Below are 22,732 nucleotides of genomic sequence, written 5' to 3'. Positions count from 1 at the left end.
CATCGCTAGAATACACCAACAAAACCGCAGCGACGTACCAGTCTTGTAGTGAATTGACACTCCCAATTAAAAACCACCTCTGTTATAATTCAAATTGGGGGTTATTTAGCTTCAGTTGCGCATTAAAACCTCTCCCAGCTTCATCCAGATGTTTCCTACTAGACCCAGCCTGAAAAGGACCTTGTCTTAATATGTTCTTACTGGTAGACCACTGTTAACAGTGTTCAGTGAGCAGAGCCAATGGAAGCAGACGAGACTGGGCAGAGTTAAACAGGACCACTCCGTGAGCTTCAAAACCCGAATCTGAATCTCGGGCGAGCTGCGGATGCACGCTTAATTGCAATCAAACTGTCCCCCTCATCAGTTTTGGTGATCACGCCCTCACCCGCCCCCTCACCCAATACTTGCAATGCCTCCTTTCAAAGATTGAAAATCTAGACCGGCGCCAACATGACCTAATTGTGTGTCACTGCGTTTATAAATCATGGAGCTTACCCCCCATGCGAATCACATTCCACCGTCTGACCGCAGGTTCCTGCCGGCCCCTGGAAGAGCGCTGAGGCAACAGAGCCCTCTCCCGTATGACTCGCCAGCGATTCGTCAGGCCCGCAGCCTCGCAGCCTCGCACTCCCCCAGTGCCTAGACAGGCCAGGTAGAAAAGGGTGACCCGGGGCTGCCCTGTGAAGAAGAAAAAAAAACGGCTTCTGAAGAGTCTCGGCAGAATTTAGGTTGTCGAAGGGCTCCGTGGTCGGATTTCTGTGTCGGGCTTTGTCAGGGCTGCAGAAACGAGAGTTTGGAGGCAGCGGTCGCAGGAGTGTGCTTTTCTGTGCAGGGGCAAGTGTGAGTTCTGACCACGAGCAATCCCCCTGTGTCAGGGGCACAAGCCCCGCGGTTCGCCTCTGGGCTGCCGCTGGGTTTTCTCCTGCTGCGGGCGCTGCGCTCCTCAAAGGCCAGACGGATGTATAAGTCGTGGTTTTTAGCCCTTTAAATGTTATGCTTTGCAAGGAAATTCAATTTTTAGTTATATGCCTACAGTTTAATTTCTTATTTTGTTACTTTCTCAATCAGAAAGCATCTCACATGAAACTTTAAACATAAACCAGTGACTATAGGCTATTAGGATTTTAGAAACCTATTACAGGTCTCCCTCCAATATCATTCCCCTCCCCTATTTTGTTCTGTTTCATGGCAATGTCAGAGGGAGTTTAAGCTCGATATAATAGTAATAATAAAAACATTAACCTGGATTGTTTAACGTGTCTGTTAGTTTGTTGATGTATTAACTTGGGACCTGTAGCATTTACCAGAAGGCAAGGAAAACATTATAATGCACAAAAGCATTGTGGTCATTACAGGGGGTGGCTATGAAGGTATAAAATATCAATTTTTGGACAAATTGAGGTAATAACTGGCAGTTCATTCGGGCTTTTCAGTTTGCTTATCTCTAACTGTTCCTGCATAAGCAAACACAGAGCTGTAATGACAGTGATAACCAAAAGATGTTTGGGGGGTTGTAAAGAGAATATGAAAATTTCTCTTTCTTAAATTGAGAAACATAAGGTATGAAGAACTAACAGAAGTAACAGAGACAGACATTTTTAAGGACAGTAAAAGATTTTAGACTTGAATTGCTCGTATGCTTGCATTGCAAAACATGCTGTTGTCCGAAAAAATGACAGGCACACTGAAAAATATAATGTAAACGTTTCTCTGTTTTTTTGCATCCTATTTGACATTTGCAGGTTAGCCATTTGCTTGCCCTGGAGTTAGGACTACTACTACTAAGTGGAAAGCACTCTGTACAGCACTTGTAACAGCTAGGTGTTCAATTCTTAGAGGAAACTCTAGATAACACAGGATTATGATAATTGTAAGAAGTTTTGTTTAGCCTCTTAGAACAGAGGAGAGACCTCGCTAAGATTCAAGATAGTACTCGAAGACCTTGCCTCCAACTTTTTCTACAACTGGATTACTTTTTAATCTCCATCTCTTGATAAGAACAGCACAAGTAAGCCTGTCATTATAACTATGATGATAACTAGAGTGTCTTTTGTCAGTCCTCCACTTCCTCGAAGGCACTGATCAAATCAATCCTACTGGATTTTTCCGATTCAGCATGATTGTACACAAAGGGTTTAGATCAAGCTAGCTGGTACCTGGGGACCTTTTTAATTGAGGGAGGGAGCTACTTAGCTACCAAAAGAGCAAATAGGTCAAATGTCCTTCTCTAGTTTTCTTTGTATATTCTTATGTTCTTTCCTTGCTGTAGGGTCAAATCTTGGCAGATGAAATGTAAATGACAATAAAAATATTGAACCCTACCACCTGTTAATGCTGAGAGAAGGTCAATATCTTTCTTCATCAGCAGTGTGATGCTGAGGAAAAACTTAACAGCTGTTTGTAGGTCTTGAACCTGATACATGTTTGTCTAGCGTGATCAGACTTCTGCAAGGTTTTTAAGAATTCTCTCTCCCGCACTCTTGGGAACAGATATGAGAGTTTCTTCATCTGAGATGAAATAAAAACAGATGGATGAAAGTGACTTTTAAACGGGTTGCCAAGACCAAACGAATGATGTCAAGTTTCCTTTTGTGCTTTTTTTTGGGGGTTACAAGGATTCTTTCATTCTTGTGCCTTCTGGGCAGTGGAAAACGCATCTAACGAAGACGGACGTGCCATCGTTTCCACGTCTTGGGAAAGCATGGCGTACTACTGAGCATCCCAAGAATAAACAGTGTTGCTGATCACTTTTCTGTGTGTGTTTTAGTGTTTCAGGGCAGATTTTGTGGGCTACCACAAAAAATGCAAGCTATTTTTAATTTCCATTATATAATTGATAAAACTTCAGACAAATATATGAATCCAGACAGCTATTGTCAAAGTGGAATTATATTGGTTTATGGGGTTTACAGCTGCTGACATAATTCACTGATTTTCCACCACGAACGACAGGGAGGTTAAACATTTCCCCTTGTGGAAATGCTTACTTACGCCTCACCCCCCAGAATGACTAAACTGGTAAAAAGTTGTGGACATTCCTCAACTTGCAGGAGGTCTGATGCCATGTTCTCAGTCAAGAAGTATTTCTAATTCCTTTCAGACACAGAACTGTACTCCTCCCACAGAGAAAGGCATTGTTTTTTGGGGGGACAGGTTGGGGTTGTGATTTTCTGGGTCATTAGCTGTATAATGCGGATTTAGTGCCTCTTTTGCTTCTTAAAGAGCTAAAAAGCAGCAGCAGCATTTTACTTTATAGCCAACCTATTAATGTACTGTCCTTGAACTCGTGTCATGATTCAGCTGTAAGCCATCAATAGAATTCCATGTAGTCAGTTCTTTAGGATTTAATGAGATCATTATGGACTGCATCATGAGGGACAGGGGTGGCCCTGCTACAGGCTTACTAATAAAGAAGAGCTGGAATGTAAGGTATTCTATAACACTAAAGGCATTTCAAGTGGTGCTTAATTTTGCTCTCCTGTTAAGGCTAGGTATGAGTACCAACAGGGAAGGCCAAGACGTCTGTGGGCTTGATGCACCGATATTAGCATGCTAGGAAGACCTCATACATTCAGTGATTTTATATCTAAGTATTTTTCATTTTTGCCAAGTTCCTCGTAATGCATGAAGGGGATCTTATAGAAATGAACTCTTTTCATGCTTCAGCTTCCTTTTTTTTGATTACATCCCTGGAGAGACTTCCCGTTATGTTAGCCTTTGCAACAGTCTTGGACTGGTGTTATTTTTTTTTTCCCACAACATGCTAGGATGTCTTCTGATTAGCAGTATGACAAAATAAAAATCTGGGGTGGTATCAACCTTAAAATCTTTCTGCTTTACTAGGTGCTGATCTACAATATTGGTTGCCCTGGTGCCGAACCCAGAGTGCCATTTGCTGTGGTTGAACCCTTTTGTGACGGAATCCACATATCAGTGTCGACACCCGCTTATTACTTGACTGTCACGTTGATGAAAGTGGTTACAGATAAACAGCACAGCTTCTAAACTTTGGAATGCAGAGAATGTTGCAGCATGCAATTAGGACCATCCAGGCACATGCTTTAGGGCTAGATCCTTGTGCACACCTACACAGTGTTCAAATTCTAGGTGTGTTTTAGGAAATAAGCTTCAAAGCGAGCTGACTAATTTGTGCATCATTCGGGTTGCTATTCTGACAACTGATGTTGTGATAACTCCAAAAATGCAGAACATTTTCAACATTAAGTTGATACGCATTGCTGAGACTGTTGTGGTTTCTGATTTCCTAACAACAAAGACATTTAAAATGGGCTGCTCATTAGAGCTTTATAACTCTTATACAGTAAAATTATACTGTTGTAACATTAATATAGTAATCAGTGTACAGCAGACACATATTAAGAATGACCCATGATTCTTTGCACCATGACAAGAAGCTGCACTGTTCCATGTGAACATTCCATCTGCACAGGCTGAACTATGAGATAAATGCTAATGCCTCCGAGTACAGCTAGATCTCCAAAGTGAACCTGTAAACCTTTTTACCCTTTTCTGATGTGGTCCTACACATTATTTAAGTCTTGATTAAACCCCACCAATTATTGCCAGTTAATTGGGACACCAGCGCAAGAGCTTTGTCAGATTACTACAACCGTTAAGATTTACGGGTGGAGTAAGTACCTAAGCATTAGTAATAAAACCTGAAGTGGCCTTATGTTTAGATTAATCTAGGATTTGACCCTTGTTAGCCTTGTTTCATTAAAAAACATTTATTTTGTTACAGGCGAGGAGAAGATTTGACTAATCTAGCTCATTGGTTGCTCGTAGCTTATTGATCACATTGTCTTCCCCCAGCTAACGTTTGGATGAGATCGTGTCAGTCTCAACAACATGGCTAAGCACTCTGTTCCAGGCTTTTTGTTTGTGAGAATAAAGTCCTTCTGTTCTGAGTTTTAAATGTTTTCCCCTGTAGTTTCCACTTGTGCTGTTTTTTTTGTTTCAGTGTTGAGTTTTGATTAGGGAGATGTCCATCGCCTTGACTTTGTCAAGACCTCTGAGGGTTTTGAGCAGGTGATGAGAGATTCCCTTTATACACCTGCTAAGATGTTTTTTTTTAATTGGATTTGCACTTTCACTTTTTTTAATGACGTACTTATCCAGTGGTCTGTTGCTTTCTAAGACTTGACGGGCAGCTACAGCTCCTGTACTGTCCAGAGAGAAGAGCGAGAGGAGTTTATTTGCCGTATGCTCAGTATGTACAGTGGGATTCTTGGGAAGAAAGATGTGCTCCACCCTGTGGACCGCTGTGGAAGCCATTCATCCTCTTCACACGTAGGGAGCGTTGCGTGCGCTTGCAGGAGAGTTAGCACCGATTGGAGCCCAGCATCCCGCACCGACATCATGCAAGCCTGCCCGGCACCTAACAGGTCACAGGAGATCTGAGTTCTTGCTGGCTAACGTCCACCACACCCTGGTGGCACTGCTTGAGGAGTCCCAGTCAGCTGCTCAGGGACATGAGCCAAGGCCCAGCCAGCCGTGTCCAGGCCATAACCCTGCGCTCCGAGTGAGCGCCTCTTCTGTCGGAGCTCAGCAGCACCCCCAGCAATGAAGCTTTTGTGCTTCCAGAGTGCAGTAATGAACGTCTTCACCCGGTGGAGGCTTTGCGATCCGTTCAAACCTTTGCATTTCCAAGCACCCCTTTCTGTAGATTTCATTTCATGTTTTTAGCCTAAACAAAAGCGGTCTGTGTTGCCGTGCTGGGTGTGCGCAGTGCCCTCTGCGAGGGGCTGGGAGTCGCGCTGGGATGCCGCCTGAGCTGTGTGGTCTGGAATGTGGCTCGGCTTTGGAATTCTGAAGGGCTCATCCTTGGTGCTCGTGAGCGTGTTGGGACTGGCGTGCTGAAGACATTCCTGGAGCCAGATTTGCCGAACTTGCTGCACTTCAAAGTGCATATCCGCCTATTTGTTTTTGAAGTTAAGCAAATGAAAAATGAAAAACTTCTAAACTTTTGAGTCCACGAACAAAGGAAAGTCGTTTTAACCTTGCCTGTGCACCTGCTAGTACCATGGAGAATATGAAAGACAAATATTATGTTGATTTTTTTTTTCCCCCCGTTTTGGTTGTGATAGGACACACCTGAAAGCACTTAAGACAGTTGCTTATTCATCTTTTACTTTGCGAGGGTAAAAGCCTTAACTTGCTTGTTGGTGGAAAGTGTTTCATAGGCATGACGCTCATAATCTGTACACGTCAAAGCGAAGATTTGTTACTTGCGTTTCCATTAGAGGGCTGGGATTGTTAATAAGTACACCTCAAAAGATGTACAAGGCGGCTAATTAAGAGCTTCCTTTCCCTAATTGTGCAGAACCCTGGCCAGACTTGTAGTCCTTTTTGAAAAGTAATTAAACTAAAGTGCTCACAGCTAGGAGGAGCTTGGGATGGGGAAACCTTAATGGCAGCCTAAGGCTTTATTGTGATCACAAAACCCACACCTTCTCAGGACGGACAACAAAAAAATTTGGGTGACTGCAGTGAATGCATACAGCACTGTATCTGATACTCTGGGAGAGTTACAGAAAGCAGGTGTTATTCTCGGTTCTGTAAATGTATAGTTAAGTTCTCTTCAACTGCAGAGGCTAGGTGGTATTATTAAGACAAAGTTTTGCATACTTTTCTTCAACTTCACTGGCAGATTCTCCTTATTTAAACACATGTGAAGAGTAACTTCAATAGTGGTTGATCAATACAGTAGTTTAGAAACGACAGCAAGCACTTTAGTCTTTTTTTAACAATGTGACTCGTACTCCTTTCCAATAATTCTGAAAATGTTTCCTAAATTTAAAATAGTCTTCTAAGAAGATCTGTGCAGACAGTCACCAAGGGGAAGCTGCACCACCTCCTGCCATTACAGAAACCCGAGCTGCGTTTCCAGACCAATTTTATCTGAACTTGCAAGTTTGATTTGCAGCCCAATTCAGCATTTTGTCAACACGTTGCGGAAGGACACACCTCCAGAGTTTAATCTCTTTCTTTCATGTTTACCATATGTTGATTTTTTTTTTTACCACAGTGAAGTTATCATAAGCATGCTGTTATCTGAAAAATGGCTTTCATGCAGTGCCTCTGTGGTTTGTGCTATATACACACACACACACGCACGCAATTTTATGTGTGCAAGTATATATGTTATTTCTCACTGACGCGTGGTGTTTCTTATAAATATAACAATGAACTGATCCGTATAAAACTGCTTTGTTTTCAGGGCCCGCATATAGCTTCAGTCACCCTGGCGGCTTACGAGTGCGGCTCCATCAATTTCCCTGAGCCCCCGTATCCCGACAAGATCATCTGCCCCGATGAGGAGGGGGCGGAAGGGACCATCTCTCTCTGGACGATCATCTCGAAGGTCCGACTGGAGGCCTGCATGTGGGTAAGGGCCTGATGCAGCAGTTTGCGGGATGTCCCATCCTGACAGCGGCACCTCATTGCTAGTGTCTTCTTAAATGATTATTCCTTACATGGCACTTTTCTGGACACTCCACTCAAAGCGCTGTACAGGTAATGGGGATCCCCTCCACCACCACCACCAATGTGCAGGCCCACCTGGATGATGCGATGGCAGCCAAAGTGCGCCAGTACACACCCCACACACCAGCTCTCAGTGGGGAGGAGAGCAGAGTCATGAAGCCAGTTCAGAGATGGGGATTATTAGGGGGGGCCATGATTGGTGAAAGTCAGGGGAAAATTTGGCTGGGACCCCAGCCAAATACCCGTACTCTTTTCGAGAAACACCCAGGAATATGCCTGGGACAAGCTGTAGTCTTGTACTGGGCTGGCCATGTGCATTGCAGTGCCTCCTGATATAGTGACACAAACCCTTTTTTAATGATTTTTTTTCTTAACACCTAAATGAACTGCTTGTGCTTTATTTTTTACCCAAGATGGTGCAGCTGATGGACCTGAGACCCTCTTTTAAACGGCTTATTAGTTCACCCTTTTTGTAGTCTAGCAAGGCTGAGATAATTGCACACTGTTAGACGTGGTGTAAGCGATTTTTTTTTTTTGAAGGTGTAACAATCAAGTCGCATTTCGCAAAAGGTTATTCTAAACCCATGTGTCACATATCCATACGCAATTGGCATTATTTCCAATAGATATTGAATGGTGTAAACAAAAGCTCTTTGTTGCTTTTTGCTAGCTTGTTCTTCGAAGGCTGGAAAACAAATTATACTGTATTTACTTGCACACCATGGCAACATCTTGCATAATGAAACTGGCCCAGGGATATCACTTTAAGTCAGGAGATTATTTTAACCCATTACTGCTCCCCTGTAAATTAGTGAGCCATAAAATGGCAGTATATGCTTATATGTTATGTATCTCGCGTATATGTATGGATGCAGCAGCCCTGTTACCAGAAGAATCATGCATTTCCACGTACTACTAAGAAAGAGCTGTAGTGTATTTGCTAGCTCTGGGTCACTGACTTCCAATAAAGTTCTTTGCAAAGGAGGTAGTTCAGTCTTGTGACCTTCCTTTTTGTTTGGGAAAGGAGAAGTCTTTTTTGTTTTATCTCAAAATTTGCAAAATTCTCTTGAAATTACTGTTAATGGGAAAGCGGTGCTGGAGTTATAAAGGTCACGCTGTGGGCTGACTCAGTACCGTACTGATGTTCATGTGCATAAGCAAACCAACACCCACTTTCAAGTGAATGCAAGTAAACAGAGTACACAGGAAATGCTGGTAGTGTTCGTTAGTCTGTGGATTTAACAATACCAGGTACCAACATGTCGCTCCCTGCTGTGGATGATGCAATATTTTACAATATCTGCGTGCAGGATGGAAACCCCTTTCTCCTTGCTCCGCACCTGTATTGGAGTGTCCCTAGAGCTGGCCCTTCTCTGATACTCTCTGAGGAACTGTTACTGAGAGGGAGAAAGGCACATGCTTACTTAATGCGATTCATATGTGGAAAATTGGCCAGGCCACGAAGGAGTTCTGTTTGCCTGTTTTATCGTCTTTTTGTTGGACAGTGTCCTGTACAAATTATTACATTGAGTTCCTCGGCTAGGGCTTCTTGATTCTTGTGACATTACCCAGACTTTTGTTCGCAAAGTTACTGAGGAGTGTTCCCTTCTCAGAATTCATCGCATTCTGTGTCCAGTGTCATATGTTTTATCCCCATTTCCCACCCGTTTTCTCGTACTATACCTGTATATACTTCACATGCCAACGCAGCAGGTGAGCATTGCTCAGAGGTCTCTGCCGATAGCTAGCAGGTGTTCCTCAAGGCCCGCCGGTACTGCAGTAGGGGCTAGCCAAGGCAAATCGACACCTCGTCTTCCCGAGCTGGGCAGTGAGAAAGTGCCAAGCAGCAGCCTGTCTGTGCCAAGTTGGAACTCCCATTAGACACGAACATATTGCCTTGGCACACCTTGCCAGTCTCACAAAGGGGTGGGTTGGGCACGTTAGGGAAGCCGCAGATATCATGTTGTAAACAATTTCAGGCGGCTTTTTTCCTAATTATGAGACTGCGAGGAAGACCAAAAGACCACATTTCACACCTATTTTTTTTTCCTCCGGATTTCTTTAAGCGCCTGGCGAAACTTGGCAGCCCTTCAGCCCGAAGGGTCCTGCAGAGAGATGCTCTCATCTGTCGGGGGCAGAGTGTGAATGTGGCACCCAGTCAACCCTCATAGGAAGAAACAGCTATTTGAGTACAGAGGGCAGGTGGTTGTGCGTTTGAAATCCCCTCCACCCCCCTGCTAATGAATGGAACAGCTGCCCTCAAGATTAAGACCACAACTGCTTTATGAGCAAATTGCCGGGTTTCATCAAAGCTCTGAGTGATGATGGAGAAGCGGAAGTTGAGATTATGTTTCCCCCACTTTTCGTGCCTAAAACGCACCCTTACAGCATTTAGCAACAATGCATTGTTTAATGGTGTTTGTTTTTGGTTGCTTTTGAAATAAATCACAGGAAGAAGCTGTATTTTGTTTTATAAAACGTAAGAATTTGCACCTTCATCTTCATCTGTGTTTTATCTGTTTTTAGGCTTTTTGTGTGTTTAAATACTCTGAATGTTGATCACAATGTTGTTGATGGTGAATAAGCTTTGCTTAGCTCTAAGTGTGTTTCACAGTTGAATTATTTCATTACATTTTCTAGATTAAACTGTCATTTTGTAACCATTTGTCTCGAGAGCTAGGTCTTTTTCGGGTTATGATCATTTACATACTGTACTAATTTTGACATTAGTTTTAGTCTCCCAGATCTGCCTGTGCCCTTGTCTAGTCAGCTTCCTTTATATTCAAAGTTTTGGGGCATTGGTTAAGCCACATAGTGAAAAATGCAGGAGATTTTAAATTTTTTTCCTGTATGTCTATTTTCAACGTGTGATGCACAAGAAAGTTACTTGATTTCTGATCTTTTGCTTCAGCCTCTTTTTAAAAAAGAAGTGTTATGAAAAATAATGCACCATTAAGTCACTTAGAAATGATAAAGGGCTCACATAAAATAATGCCAAACATGGTATTCTCGAAGGGATGTCCAAACTGTAGTCCACAATTCTGTTTCCCTTTTTGAATATTTATGTATGAACTTGGGATCTTCCTTTATCCATCCGTTTTCTAAATGCTTCATCTAGTTTGGGATCTCAGGGGAGAGGCAGGAGGCAAGCAGAGGGCGCAAGGCTGGATATTCCCTGGGCTGGGCAGCAGTCCTTCCCAGGACACACATAGGCACACACGCACTCACACCAGGACCAGTTTTCCCAGAGGCCAGCCTGGAGTTGAACCTGGGGCCCCAGCGCGGTGAAGTACCACTGCGAACCACTGCGCCGCCATGCCACCCACCTTCCTCCACGTACCTTCCTAATTTGCAGTGGCTGACCACCTTGGCTCACCTCTGCGACCCCTGCTACGGCTCAAGAGAAGCAGGGCTTCACGCTGCCCGGCAGCACTGACGTTGCACACTGCAGACACCACTGTGACCTAAGGGAGGTTGAGCTCTGACAGGAGGGCACTGCAAGGTCACAGACACCAGGCAATGCGCAGGGGATGTTGTTATGTACCCAGCCTGCTGTGCACTCAGCCAGCTAATCAGTGCCACTTGGAAAACCCCAGTCACAGTTGGCCAATGGCGTTGGCCTGGCTCGATCTGACGATGTGCGGATTTTTAGGTCTCGACTTGCTTTCTGAGGGAACGCCTTTACTGGTTGGGCCACTCAGGAGCTGTGGACGAACACAATTTTTTATTTACTCAACTGGTGCGAATAATTTTCACGAGCTCAATCCCAGCCACATCAGGCAACCAGCTGCGTTCCTTCCCTTTTCCTTTTTAATAGGACTGAAAAACTTAAGCTTGGTAATGAGAACTTGTTTGCAGTAGCACTTCTGTTTGTTTACTAGTGGTTTCCATAATGTCTCATCGTTGCAACAGTGCCTCTGACAGTTTCTGTTTACTACCAGGAGAGAATTAAATAATTGATCAGTTTTCTGCCATGGTAACATCTAATCCTTTGAGCCACTTGAACTGGTCATTGAGCTCACATGGAGCTCTCACAAAGGGCAGATAGATGTGTCAAGATGCTTGATAAAGCAGGGGGTGCTTTGATAATTATCCGGGGCGTGTCTGGTTAATTTATGACAGGCCACGCCTTTTGTGCCCGTTAATCAGCACAGGTAATAGGAATTGTACAGAAACACATTTACAATGTGCACGTGCTTGTGTGGAACAGCTGTGAATTAAAGAAAAAACCCTCTTCTGCAGTAAGTGACTCAGAATCTGAAAGCAGGGTAGGAGGGGACGCGCGTTGCAGGCAAGAATGGCTCCCAGTAGGGGGCGATGTGGAGCCGGCTTGCAGAGGGTCGCCCTCTCAACCTGCCTGTGTCTGTGCTGTTGCAGGGCGCCGGCACAGCCATCGGCGAGCTGCCCCCCTACTTCATGGCGCGGGCCGCGCGGCTCTCCGGTGCCGACCCCGATGATGAGGACTACGAGGAATTCGAGGAGATGCTGGAACACGCCCAGACTGCTCAGGTGAGGGCCTCCTTGCCCCTTCAGGTCCCCGTTCCCCTCTCCCCCTTCATCCGCCCATCGGCTCCTCCTGTCAGCCCTCCTGTTCCTCCTGCTGCCACAAGTTTCTCCACGGGTGGGAAGGAGTGGCCTCACTCTTCAGTGTTGCAATGCTGTGCTTCAAGCCACCTTCAAGATCCTGACGAATGCGTCATGAGTGGTTGTCCGTTTTTTAGGGTACGCTTGTGTAATCGGAGAGAAACTTGTTTGGCGGAATGAATTTCCTTCGGCACAGTGTAAAGCATACTAGTGACATTCCCTCGCACTTTGTTAGTCCCACTACTGTTACTACAACACCCAATAATAAAGATAATGATGATCATTAAGACAAAAATGCATTTTAATAATACAGCTGTGGCTTTCTGTGATGCATTTTGAGAGCGTGAGCTCTTTAATTAGCAGCGCTTGCTGTTGAAACTGTTTTTAAATTGAAACCTTTTTTACAAAATGGCCTATACAGCTCGTGATCAGCAGGAAAAATGAATCAGATGGAAGTGCAAGTTACAGGGCATCGGTTTCAAAGCCTGAGCTTTCTTTTTGTCGTGAGAGTTTACATCATGTGAAACCGCACAGATTATAATGATCTAGGCAGTTTTCTTCCCAGGGTTCTTAATTTTAAAATCTAAAACACAACCAAAAAGGGAGGAAAAAGGTTAATATGCCTCTTCCTTTTCAGTCTGTTTTTTTTCACAAATTTCAAAATGCAGAAGCTCTGAACAAATATTAAAAACATGCTGTTATCATCTGAACATTCCTTTAACGTCCGTATCGGAGCTGCATGCCTGAGGATTTTTCACAGCATTTTTTTCCCCCACTATCAGAAGAATAAAGAGGTGGTTTTAGATCACATATCCAGTTCCATATGTGGATGCATTTACCACTAAAACATGAAATTATTTCTTTCTCTGCTTGTTTTGCTAAGAGAGGTATATGCTGAAGCTCCCTTGGAGAAAGTAAGAGATGCTTTAGACGAATTGAGTTTGAGCTTTTGTTATAAGATCACAGCAAATGATGCCTTTAGCACCAATCGGCAAAACACACCTGATATAAAGTTCGAGATGGGAGCATCAGTTAGATCAGAAGTGTGGCTTTATTCCGCCGTTTCTGGCGGGGGTGGGTGCTGGTATAATGCACCGAATCCTTCGTGTGACTTCCACGGTTACTCACACGACTTGTGAATTGTCATACCTAGAGGGTATTACTCATGTGAAGGGCGTCCTGAAGATTGGCACTGCCTGCGCCCCTGGCTGCAGAACACATGTCGGAAATCCTCTCACATCTTTGCCATGGCGCTGACATCACTGATCTGAGCGGATCCCGGTATAAAGACCCCTGGTCCTGGGAGAAAATCTTTGCAAAGAGAGAAGCAGTGATTTGTTTCTCTGTGGTCTCTAAATCTTAAGAGATGCATTCTGTCAGCTGAGATGAGTTTGCGTATTTCCCAGCTTTTTTCTTCTTCTTTAATGACACCTTAAACGCTTAATTGCTATGAAATTTCGGTAGGAAATAGTTTTTTTTTTCCCCCCTGATTCTTCATGTTCTGCATGGGAAAGTTTGCTGTGAACATTCTGCAGCACTTCGCATTTTCTGTGTTCTAGCTACTAGCGTTTGAGCCTGTCATTGCCTCTTGGAGCTGTTTTTTTTTCCCCCCAGTGCCTCAGCACTGGTGCTTCTGCAGCTAACTGTCATTGCTGTGTTTCAAGCGCCGGGATGTGCAAGCCTCCTGCTTCAGGCTGGGACGTCTCTGCTTGCAGGTTTTTCTTGTGTTATTCGAGCTCGATAGTCTTGAAGGCATTATATATATTTTTTTAATTCCCCCCGCCTCGGTGGACAGCGCGTTGAGAGAACGGTGGAGGCACAGGGGCTTTGCTGAATTTCGCCATGTGGTTTCCTTTTGGAAAATCTGGTTCCTTCTTCTGTTTTGCAGCAGCCACTGACTGGAAATACTCTAGAAGCTGTTCTTCTAGATGGTGCGGAAAAAATGCCTTGATCAGGGCTCTCTAGTTATGCAGGAAGAGTGGCCGACGTTTCTGATGTATCAGGTGGGGAATGGAGAATGTGGATTTTTTAAAACCCATTTCCCACCTGTTAAATTGATCAACTTTTTTCCTTTAGCTCTGGAAGCTCCGAAACTTTGGACATCGCTTGCAGGCACGAACTGCTCGTGTTATTCATCCTATTGCCTGTGCTTGTGATTACAGTAGCCACCATCCTGCGTTTGCTTTTGTCTAAGAAAGTAAGGCAGAGAATGGTGAATGTGTAGCTGTATTTAGATCCAAAAGATTCTCTTAATTTTCCTGCTGCACAAGCACCACCAGTTGTACAAAGCTGTGCAAGTGCTCGATATCAAGCCTGCGGTCCTGTTATGTGCTGTATCAGCCCTCACTGTCAAAGTTACACACTGAGGCACAAATGCCTGGTGGAGGTACCCAGGCGAAAGCCTCAGACGTAATGAAGATAAAGGGTAGTAAAAGATGGCAGTATCCCTGGGCCTTCGGAAGAAGACATCACTCACATTGTGAGCTGAACACTGGGTCGATGATTTTATTTCAGCAGAATTGTCTTAGTACACTACTTCAAGTGTACATTTTCCTCAGTGTCGCTACAAAATAAAGATGTGTCAAGTTGTTTGAAATTCTGTGGTTGCATCAAACCCCAGAGCCTTCAGATGTGATGGGTTCTCTCAAAATTAGCATTAAAATATACCGCTTTTTAAGCAGTTAAGTTTGTGTTAAAATCTGTTTCGGAGGGGGGAAAAAAAGTTATTGCAGTCCTATCCAAAGATTACAGCTGCTGACAGACGGGACGTTGCTTTGAAAATGTTACAGTGGAGGAGCGTAAAGGGTTAACTCTCTGTGAAATCTTGAATGCCAACTCCCAGGATCATTTCTCCTGTAACCTGAATAAGAACCATCTGCTCGGGGCGTTTGCCTGACTGTGCTGTCCTACTCCAGTGAAACCTCACTGGGATGTGGTTTGCCCAGGCGGGTCACATGACTTCTCTGAAAACTCCCCCCCTCCCTCCCTCCCTTTTATTTCCAGTAAACTGTTTGAAAAGGGGTGAGTCAGAGTGAAACCAGCTTCCCTTTAACCACAGCTTGTTAAAGAATTTGTCAACGTGGACTCTTGAGGGTTTTTTTTTCTTCTTTATACATTAGAATTTTCTGGAACGGTTTATGGTAAAGATTGCGTCAGGAGCTCCATCAAATGACTTCCTGCTATTAAAGTAGGGTACCATAGTTTGGAAGGAGTTAATTCAGAGCACTTTGATACCATCGCCCTTTGATATATTTTTTTTTGTCTATCTCGGAAGTATACGTCTTCCTTTTTTGTGATAGCGCAGCATATCTCTGTGTGAAAGGGCTTCATTCAGAAAACCGTCTGGGGGTGTAGGCTCTACACTATAGCCCAAACGGTTTTGAAATAAATGAATTATCTCACTGGCTTCTGGTTCTAACTGTCCTTGTTTCCCATCTGTGTTTTCTCCTCCCTCGGCACCTCCTGCAAGCCAGTTGCGATGTGACCCCAACAACTTCTGACCCCCCTAAAAAACTGCCAGGGGAACCACCTTTTTTTACCAAAAGCAAGCGAGTTGTAATTTTGAAAATAAACGGTCTGTGCCAGATTCCTTTTTGAAATATGGATTTTTTATTACTGATTAAATAGCATGTTTAATATATTATATATAGCAGCCAAATTAAACAGCCCACATACTGAATTTTTAATTATTTCAGAGGGACTATTAGCCCTTTAAACAGCAAAAACATGCATCTTTTTTTACATTTGTGTATGGAGTAAGTGTTGTACAAATATGCTTAGATCTGTAAAATTATAGCAGTGAATCTTGCAGTACTATACTATTTTAAAATTTAGAAACTTAGGAATGAATAGACTGTAGAGTCTTATGTGTATCTTTCATTATAGTTGCATTTCTTTGTTATAAACAGAGCTCAGGATCAATTCAGAGTATTTGCATTTCTTGCTATTTATCATTATTTGCATTTGAAAGACTGAGTTGATTTTATAGAGCAGATAAGAACGCTGAGGGACTTTCACTTACTCTGAAAAAGGAGAATTCTCAAAGAATCAAAACACAGGTTTGTGTTAAAAATTAGACATCTTGCTAACTCAACACAGTTGTACACTTAGAAAATGGTTTGTATTGTGTATGACTTACAGATATTGTAATCCCTCCCTCTAGTACATTTGTTTAAATATTAAACTATCTCCACCATATTTATTTTTGTTATGACACAGTCATTTTAAATGGTATGACATCATTTTAAATGGTATGACATCATTTTAAATGGTATGACATCTAATTCCTTCTCAGGCTTAAGAAACACCCAAAAGGTTATAATCAAGCAAGCTGGTCGAAAGATGTGAGAAGATTTTTCTTTATGAAGACTGTTAGTGTACATTTTTACTGTTTTAAAATTAACTGTTAGGAATACCAAAAAGGTTCTACTGAAGTGATGGCTGTTCGGTCAGAATTTCAGCAGTCTGACATGGGTGTGGGGGGATTCTCAGAGCTTTGTGTTGATCTGAAGTAAATAAGATGGGGGGGGTGTTTGTCTTTAACTAAAATAATAAATTACAATTTGAAAAAGTTCTGTAAATGAAGGCAGTTTTTGGATCTTAATGCAGACATTTCAGGCTCCTTTTCCCTTCACACTGGGTTCTGAGACATGGAATGCCAAGGTTTCCGAAACTTTCTTGGCTCGTTGGGTTTCCTTATCCTTGTGCAATGAAATCCTCCTTGTTTAAAATAGTGCGGAAGAGCGCCAGTCCTGTTTCTTGGGTGGTTTCTTTACAAAGCTCATGTTCTAGCAGCCTGATTAATTCAGTATTGGCTGCGCTCCACTGTTTCACGCATTTATGGCTGTGATGCTTCCTTTCCATATGCATTGTAAAATCATCTCGGCTTGATTTATTCTGGGCATGTGAAGTAGTTCTATTAGGACGTCTTCAGCTACTCATCTTTTGGAGTCTCCCCCAAAAAGGGTATTGAGTCGGCCGGCTTTAATTCTTAGCATCCCTTGTGTTTCTAGAATGAGAACTATACCCCTTTTAACCTCTTGCGTCATTGTCCTGTTCCTGGTTCAACTGCTCGTGGTTCACAAGTGTAGAAAGTACTTGAATCGAATGTGCAACAAGTCTCCTTTTACGGATAGTCGTTTTCTCTCATTCTTTCAGCCCATACTTCCACAAAACCTACGCGGATATGTGTAACATCATCAACACCTACAGTGAAAGTAACACAGAACCACATTTCAAACCAGTCTTGCAAGAAATCTGATTGAGGCCTTCTGACATCCACACCTACAAAACCATTTAATCTGATAAGTGAATTAAGGAGAAAGTGTTCCCAACATATCTGATTATTTCTGAAAGAACCTCGGGCCCCGAAGGACTTAAACTGTATGTACCAACGGGAGGAGAAGCACGTTTCAGAGATACAAAAGTTAGATTGTATGTGGAGAACAGAAAAAGTATTTTCAGCAAGGACTATGAAATTGAAACCAAGCGCAGTGTGATGTACCAAAATGTGCCAAATCTAACATGGAGAAAATCAAAGTGATGTCTTCATCTCTCTGTTGCCACTGGGTTTCTGTGGCTTCAGTGATTATGCAGGCTTGACAACCCCTTCTCACTTCAGTTGCCCTACTGGACACAGGGCTCTGCCAGGCTTTCTGTGAGCAGAAAAAAACACAACTGCTGTGTTCTCATTTTTAAAAAAGACAGCCATGGTCTCAGTTAAGATAATTTGTAGTTCTAGGAAGAAGGGACAAGGTCTTATCGGAGTCAGTGGCTCATTTTGTGTTCTCAACACCCCCATTCCCCCTGCCAACCTCCATTTCACCATATGACTTCGGTTAAGTTCACCGAAATCGAATGCCATGGTTCCTGCTCCACGGTTATGAGGTGTAATCGCACGCCGCCTCACCGAATGTGGATCGGCTGGTGAGCATGCAGTGGATAAAAAGGTGAACTCTATCTCCTCTCATTCCCCTGTCTCATGCTTTTCTTTTTCAAAGGGGACATTGATTGCTTTTTCTGCCACTCTCCCCACTGTGCCTGTAATGTGCATCACCGTTCAAAACAAAACAGAGGAGTTGAGCTGTAAACCACAAGCATTTTTGCTCTCTGAGTGGGTTTGCCTTCATTGTGTCATGGATAAAAGAATCCGCGAGGAATTAAAAAGTTTTACAGTGTTGATAAAAGCCTTATTGATGGGCTGTGACTTTGCACCAATGAGAGTCTTGTTGGTTTAACTCCTCACACCTCTTAAATTTCCTTTAGGCTTCAAATGCTCCTTATCGCAACTCTTGATCTATAGATGAATTGTTTATAGATTTTTTTTTCCATATTGGGTTTGAACATGCCCTGAAACCTACACTTTTGTCGATGCAATTGCATGCTGTGCATATCTAAAGTTATATAGATCAGAATTAAGAAACGTTTAAATTCTTAGGATGCCAGTAATAGGGAATTTCCAGTGTTCATGTTTCCATTCAAAGTCAGAAACTCACAGATGGACTGATTTATTGATTCATGCCATACAGCCAAAATTATAGCATGTGTGTTTTCTGAAGTAAACATGACTGGATATATCCATTTTGTATTGCTTTAGAATTTTAATTTTTTTCTGAACCTCCCGAGTGACATCAACCCATGAATGGTTTGATCACCCAGGAAGATTAGAAAAAAGAATTAACTAGAACATCCCTCTGTAATAGTTGTTGTCATGACTGATCAGGTTATTCCTACAATTTCAGCCTTTCCTCTGATGGTGTCACCACTGAAAATGAAAATGGTGCTCCTTTCTTTTATTTTTTATTGACCTACATGCATAAAAATAGAGATTTAAAACTTATTTTTTCTAAGTCCAATAAATATACAGAATTAACTGATGTGTAGGTTGAAGGAATCCCTAAAATATTACTTAATAGCAAAATTATCAAGCATGGAATTACAGTAAAGCCACAAATGAGTGTATTATCTTCTGTTTGGATTATAAACTTACAAGTAACTTTTTAAAATAATTTACATCTTCTTTATACACTGTTGAGAAACACTGAAAGTAACTGAAATGTTTAAAGGACAGCAGTTTTCTGAAATGTGGATGTATTGGTTTAAAAATTACTTACGCTCTGTCCTGTTATATGTCCTGTATACCTGTCTATTAAGTTACAGGAATATACTCAACAAAACATAGGTAGTTATTGTCATGTCCTTTTGTTAAACACAGCCTGATTATTGCTTAATTATAAAAAAAATAAGTTGTTGCAGCTTTTCATCCTTAATCAAAGCTTTCTGAATGTAAATCTTTACAAAATGTTCAAGAAATCTGTGTGTTTGGTATAAAAGTAAAACAGCAAGATAAAGAATAGCAGACAAAGTCAAAGTTCACAAAATGTTTCTGTAATAAAATATGTAACATGCCATTTAAAAAAGTTATTTGGTTCTGATAGCTATCAATTTATAGTGTATGAAATGTTTTTGCGGTGTGTGAAATTAACTGCATTCAAATGAAAGCTTTTTGCTTACAATGTTTTTTAGCATCTCACTTTTAAAACATGAAAATGAAACAAAACATAAATGCTCTGCCAGATTCCTATATTACATATTTGTATAACAAAAATAATTATCAGTAGGTGCAAAGCACAATTTCCCCTTTGTTCAACCTTACCAAACAGGTTTGAAATGTATAATTAATTCGCAAAGATGTGAAAGTACTTTAAAAAAAAACTTTCAGTATACTTCAGTGCAAATTACTGTATCATGTTTGTGGTACAGATACCTTTAGTTTTTGCTTTTTTAAAAAATATTGCACATAAAAAAAAAACAACAGTTTTGCGCATGGATTTGTCTTCAGAATTAACAACTAATAAAATCCATTCAGTTACCATAATAACCTACCAATCTGGAATAAATTCACATACAGGGGTAGGTGCACAGCTATTCTAAATATATATTTGGATGTTTTATTTTTTAATGAACATGTTTTGCAGTGTGCTGCTTTGTCCTTAACAACCCCTCACTTTAAATTAACTTGTCATTTGGGTTAGTGGAATCCAGAAGACCAGACATGTTTCATGCTGGTAAAAGATTCATCCCAGTATTTTGAAATAACATAAAAAAGAGAAAAGCTTTTAACCCTCCTCTTCCCGGTCCTAGAGAGAATCAGGAAAGGCCATTCCCTGAAAGAAAACAGCTTCTTTGTAGTAAGAGTTGAGAAAGAGGTGAAGGATAGTCAGGAATGACAGCAGAAAGCAGCCGAGATATGGGAGAGTTTCTTAGTCATTGGAATAGTCTGAGAGGCAGGCCTTACTTAATTTGTTTTGTCTGGAACTGAATACTGATTCAATGGGGTAAGTGATCAAAAGGGTTAATATATTTTATTATTATAATAATAATAATAATAATAATAATATATAAGGTTATAAAGGTGAAAGATCATTTGTACCTGTCAGCATTTTATTTTTTAATATCTAACTTTTGTAGGGTTTTTTCCAGCTATTGTTTTCACTTTTTGATTTGATACAAATTCTATAAATCAGTCTTCAGGTATTAAAACTCCAGTTGTATATTCTGTACAGTACATTTACAATTCTACATTCCCTTTTGTATTTAATGGGTGGTTTTTTATTTACTTTGCACCAAAGCAAAAAAAAATTGATAAATATTGTGAAAGCAAAATAGTGAGACTTTCCAAAACTAAATATGAAATACAAGAATCAATAAACTCAATATTTCATGTCTGTATTCTAGTCTTCCAGAGGTTAAAAAGTCCTCACAACCTTTAAAAATGAAACTGTTAAACATGGCATTTTTAGAGACTATTATAAAATTACTCATCTGTGTCAGCATGTAATGGGGAGATGAAAATAATGCCTGATGAACTATTTTTTGAACGTTATGAGGAAAATGTACTGTATTCCATTCAAATTCAAGGTCAGCCTATTATGCTGTGTGCTTTTAAAAAGCTCTGACAATAGAATCAGTATCCTCCTATTCAAATATTAGGAAGTTCTCTTCTGTATCATTATTATTGTTGTTGTTGTTATTATTATCATTGGCATTACACAGATGTTTTCAATAATCATTTTCAGTTTCTTTTAAGCTGCTCCGATAGACACATTCGAAGGGGTTAATAGAGGCTCCCGCGTGATCAAATGGGTTTAGTATTGTGAAACAGGCACAAGGTGTGGCTCAAAGCATGATGAAGCAGTTTTGTTTCCCTTTTGGAGGACTCTTGTAAGTCTTTATTTACAGTACAAGGTCATTTTCATAAGGAGCCTACAATCTGTTACGTTTGCTTAGTGTATATTAATTTATGACAAGCGTACACAAAGATATAACTGAGTTTTCCTTCACAACCATTGAAGCTTAGGAACGGCCACACCTTTTTTTGGCTTTAATGTCACTTTTCAAAATGAGTATCGATACCCCCCACGCTACCAGACTAATTCTTAAAATATATTTTGTAGCAATACAGATAAATGTAGAATTGTTTTAGACTGTGGAAAGGTGAGGTCCCATTGAAAATGTGAAACGTATAGATGTAAATCAAACCAAGGACAACAAAGTAAAAATAAAATCTATAAGCTGATTTAAGTTGGACTTCTGGAAATGACCAGGGTTTTGTTCATGAATGTGTTTCTGTCAGGACAGACCTACTTGTCTTTGTTGGTTGTTTTTGCTTTGAACATCATGTTCCTTTGTGTTGCTCCCTGAGATAAGGAAATTCCAGTGAATGAGTGACGTTTGAGCTTACCTGACTTGTTTTTTTTTTCTTTAACAAAACTGTGTCTTGTACTATCAGTTTAATAGCATGTGTGTGAAATAGAATATATGACATTTTTTCCTTTTCTAACAGGACGTTAGAATTTCACACCATGTCGGTTTTATGCTGGGAAATTTAATTAGAACTGAATGCAGAAAAACAACTTAAAAGAGTGTAGTTTATATCTGATGTAACAGATATGTAAAATATCTGTATTTATATTTGCATGATTTTTTTGTTAAAAAATATTGAAGCATTGAATAGTGGTTCTGAGTATTTTTCAACAGCTGTCTTTCTAAATGTCTTCACTTTTGGAAAGTTCAGAATTTTAATTTTGATGTGTCCTTTCCTTTGGATTTCGTAAAATCCAAAATCTTTCTTCTCATTTTTTGTATTGTTGTATAAAGAAATATTTAACAGTGCTTAGGAGCTTAACTCATAATTTTCTTAATGAAATAAAAAATTCTAACACCAAAACACTTTGTGAATTTTGTCACAGATAAAACATTACATGCATTCCTTTAGATTAATTAAAGATTAGATTAATTCAAGATTAATAGATTAATTAAAGAAGAGTTTTGTTGAGAAAACAGCTGATTTCAAAGTTCAATCATCTTTTTTGTAATGATTGTAACAACTTTCAAGAAATTGAACAGTGTGAAATTTATTTTTTCATAAGTTCAGGAAATAGTTGCAATCAAATATATATCTGCATCTTAATTTTTTTTGTTTTCAAAGTCCACACATTATGAGGAATGATTTTTTTTACTTTGAGCAGTTTCCCGTTAATTTGTCTAATTTTCCTAGCCTGTATTTTATATGTCAAGTTTAAAACCTAAAACAAATAATGTAAATCTTTAAATCATGAAAATAAGGACTTGTAGAAGCTGA

At 40.9% G+C, this 22,732-nt stretch overlaps 1 protein-coding gene across 2 annotated transcripts in view; it reads left to right on the top strand.

Moving 5' to 3' along the window:
• vmp1 (vacuole membrane protein 1) overlaps positions 1-22,732 on the top strand; it is a 70,460-nt gene that overhangs the window by 19,359 nt on the left and 28,369 nt on the right. For both annotated transcript variants that reach the window (XM_006640856.3, XM_015367448.2), the window contains exons 6-7: positions 7,241-7,408; positions 11,884-12,015. In XM_006640856.3, coding sequence (XP_006640919.1) covers positions 7,241-7,408; positions 11,884-12,015 — 300 coding nt within the window. The remainder of the gene's footprint in view (positions 1-7,240; positions 7,409-11,883; positions 12,016-22,732) is intronic.

This window comes from Lepisosteus oculatus, chromosome 26, assembly GCF_040954835.1.
Source record: "Lepisosteus oculatus isolate fLepOcu1 chromosome 26, fLepOcu1.hap2, whole genome shotgun sequence".
Taxonomy (NCBI): Eukaryota; Metazoa; Chordata; class Actinopteri; order Semionotiformes; family Lepisosteidae; genus Lepisosteus; species Lepisosteus oculatus.
The sequence above is the reverse complement of the archived record's forward strand: the minus strand, read 5'-3'. Positions and strand labels throughout refer to the sequence as shown.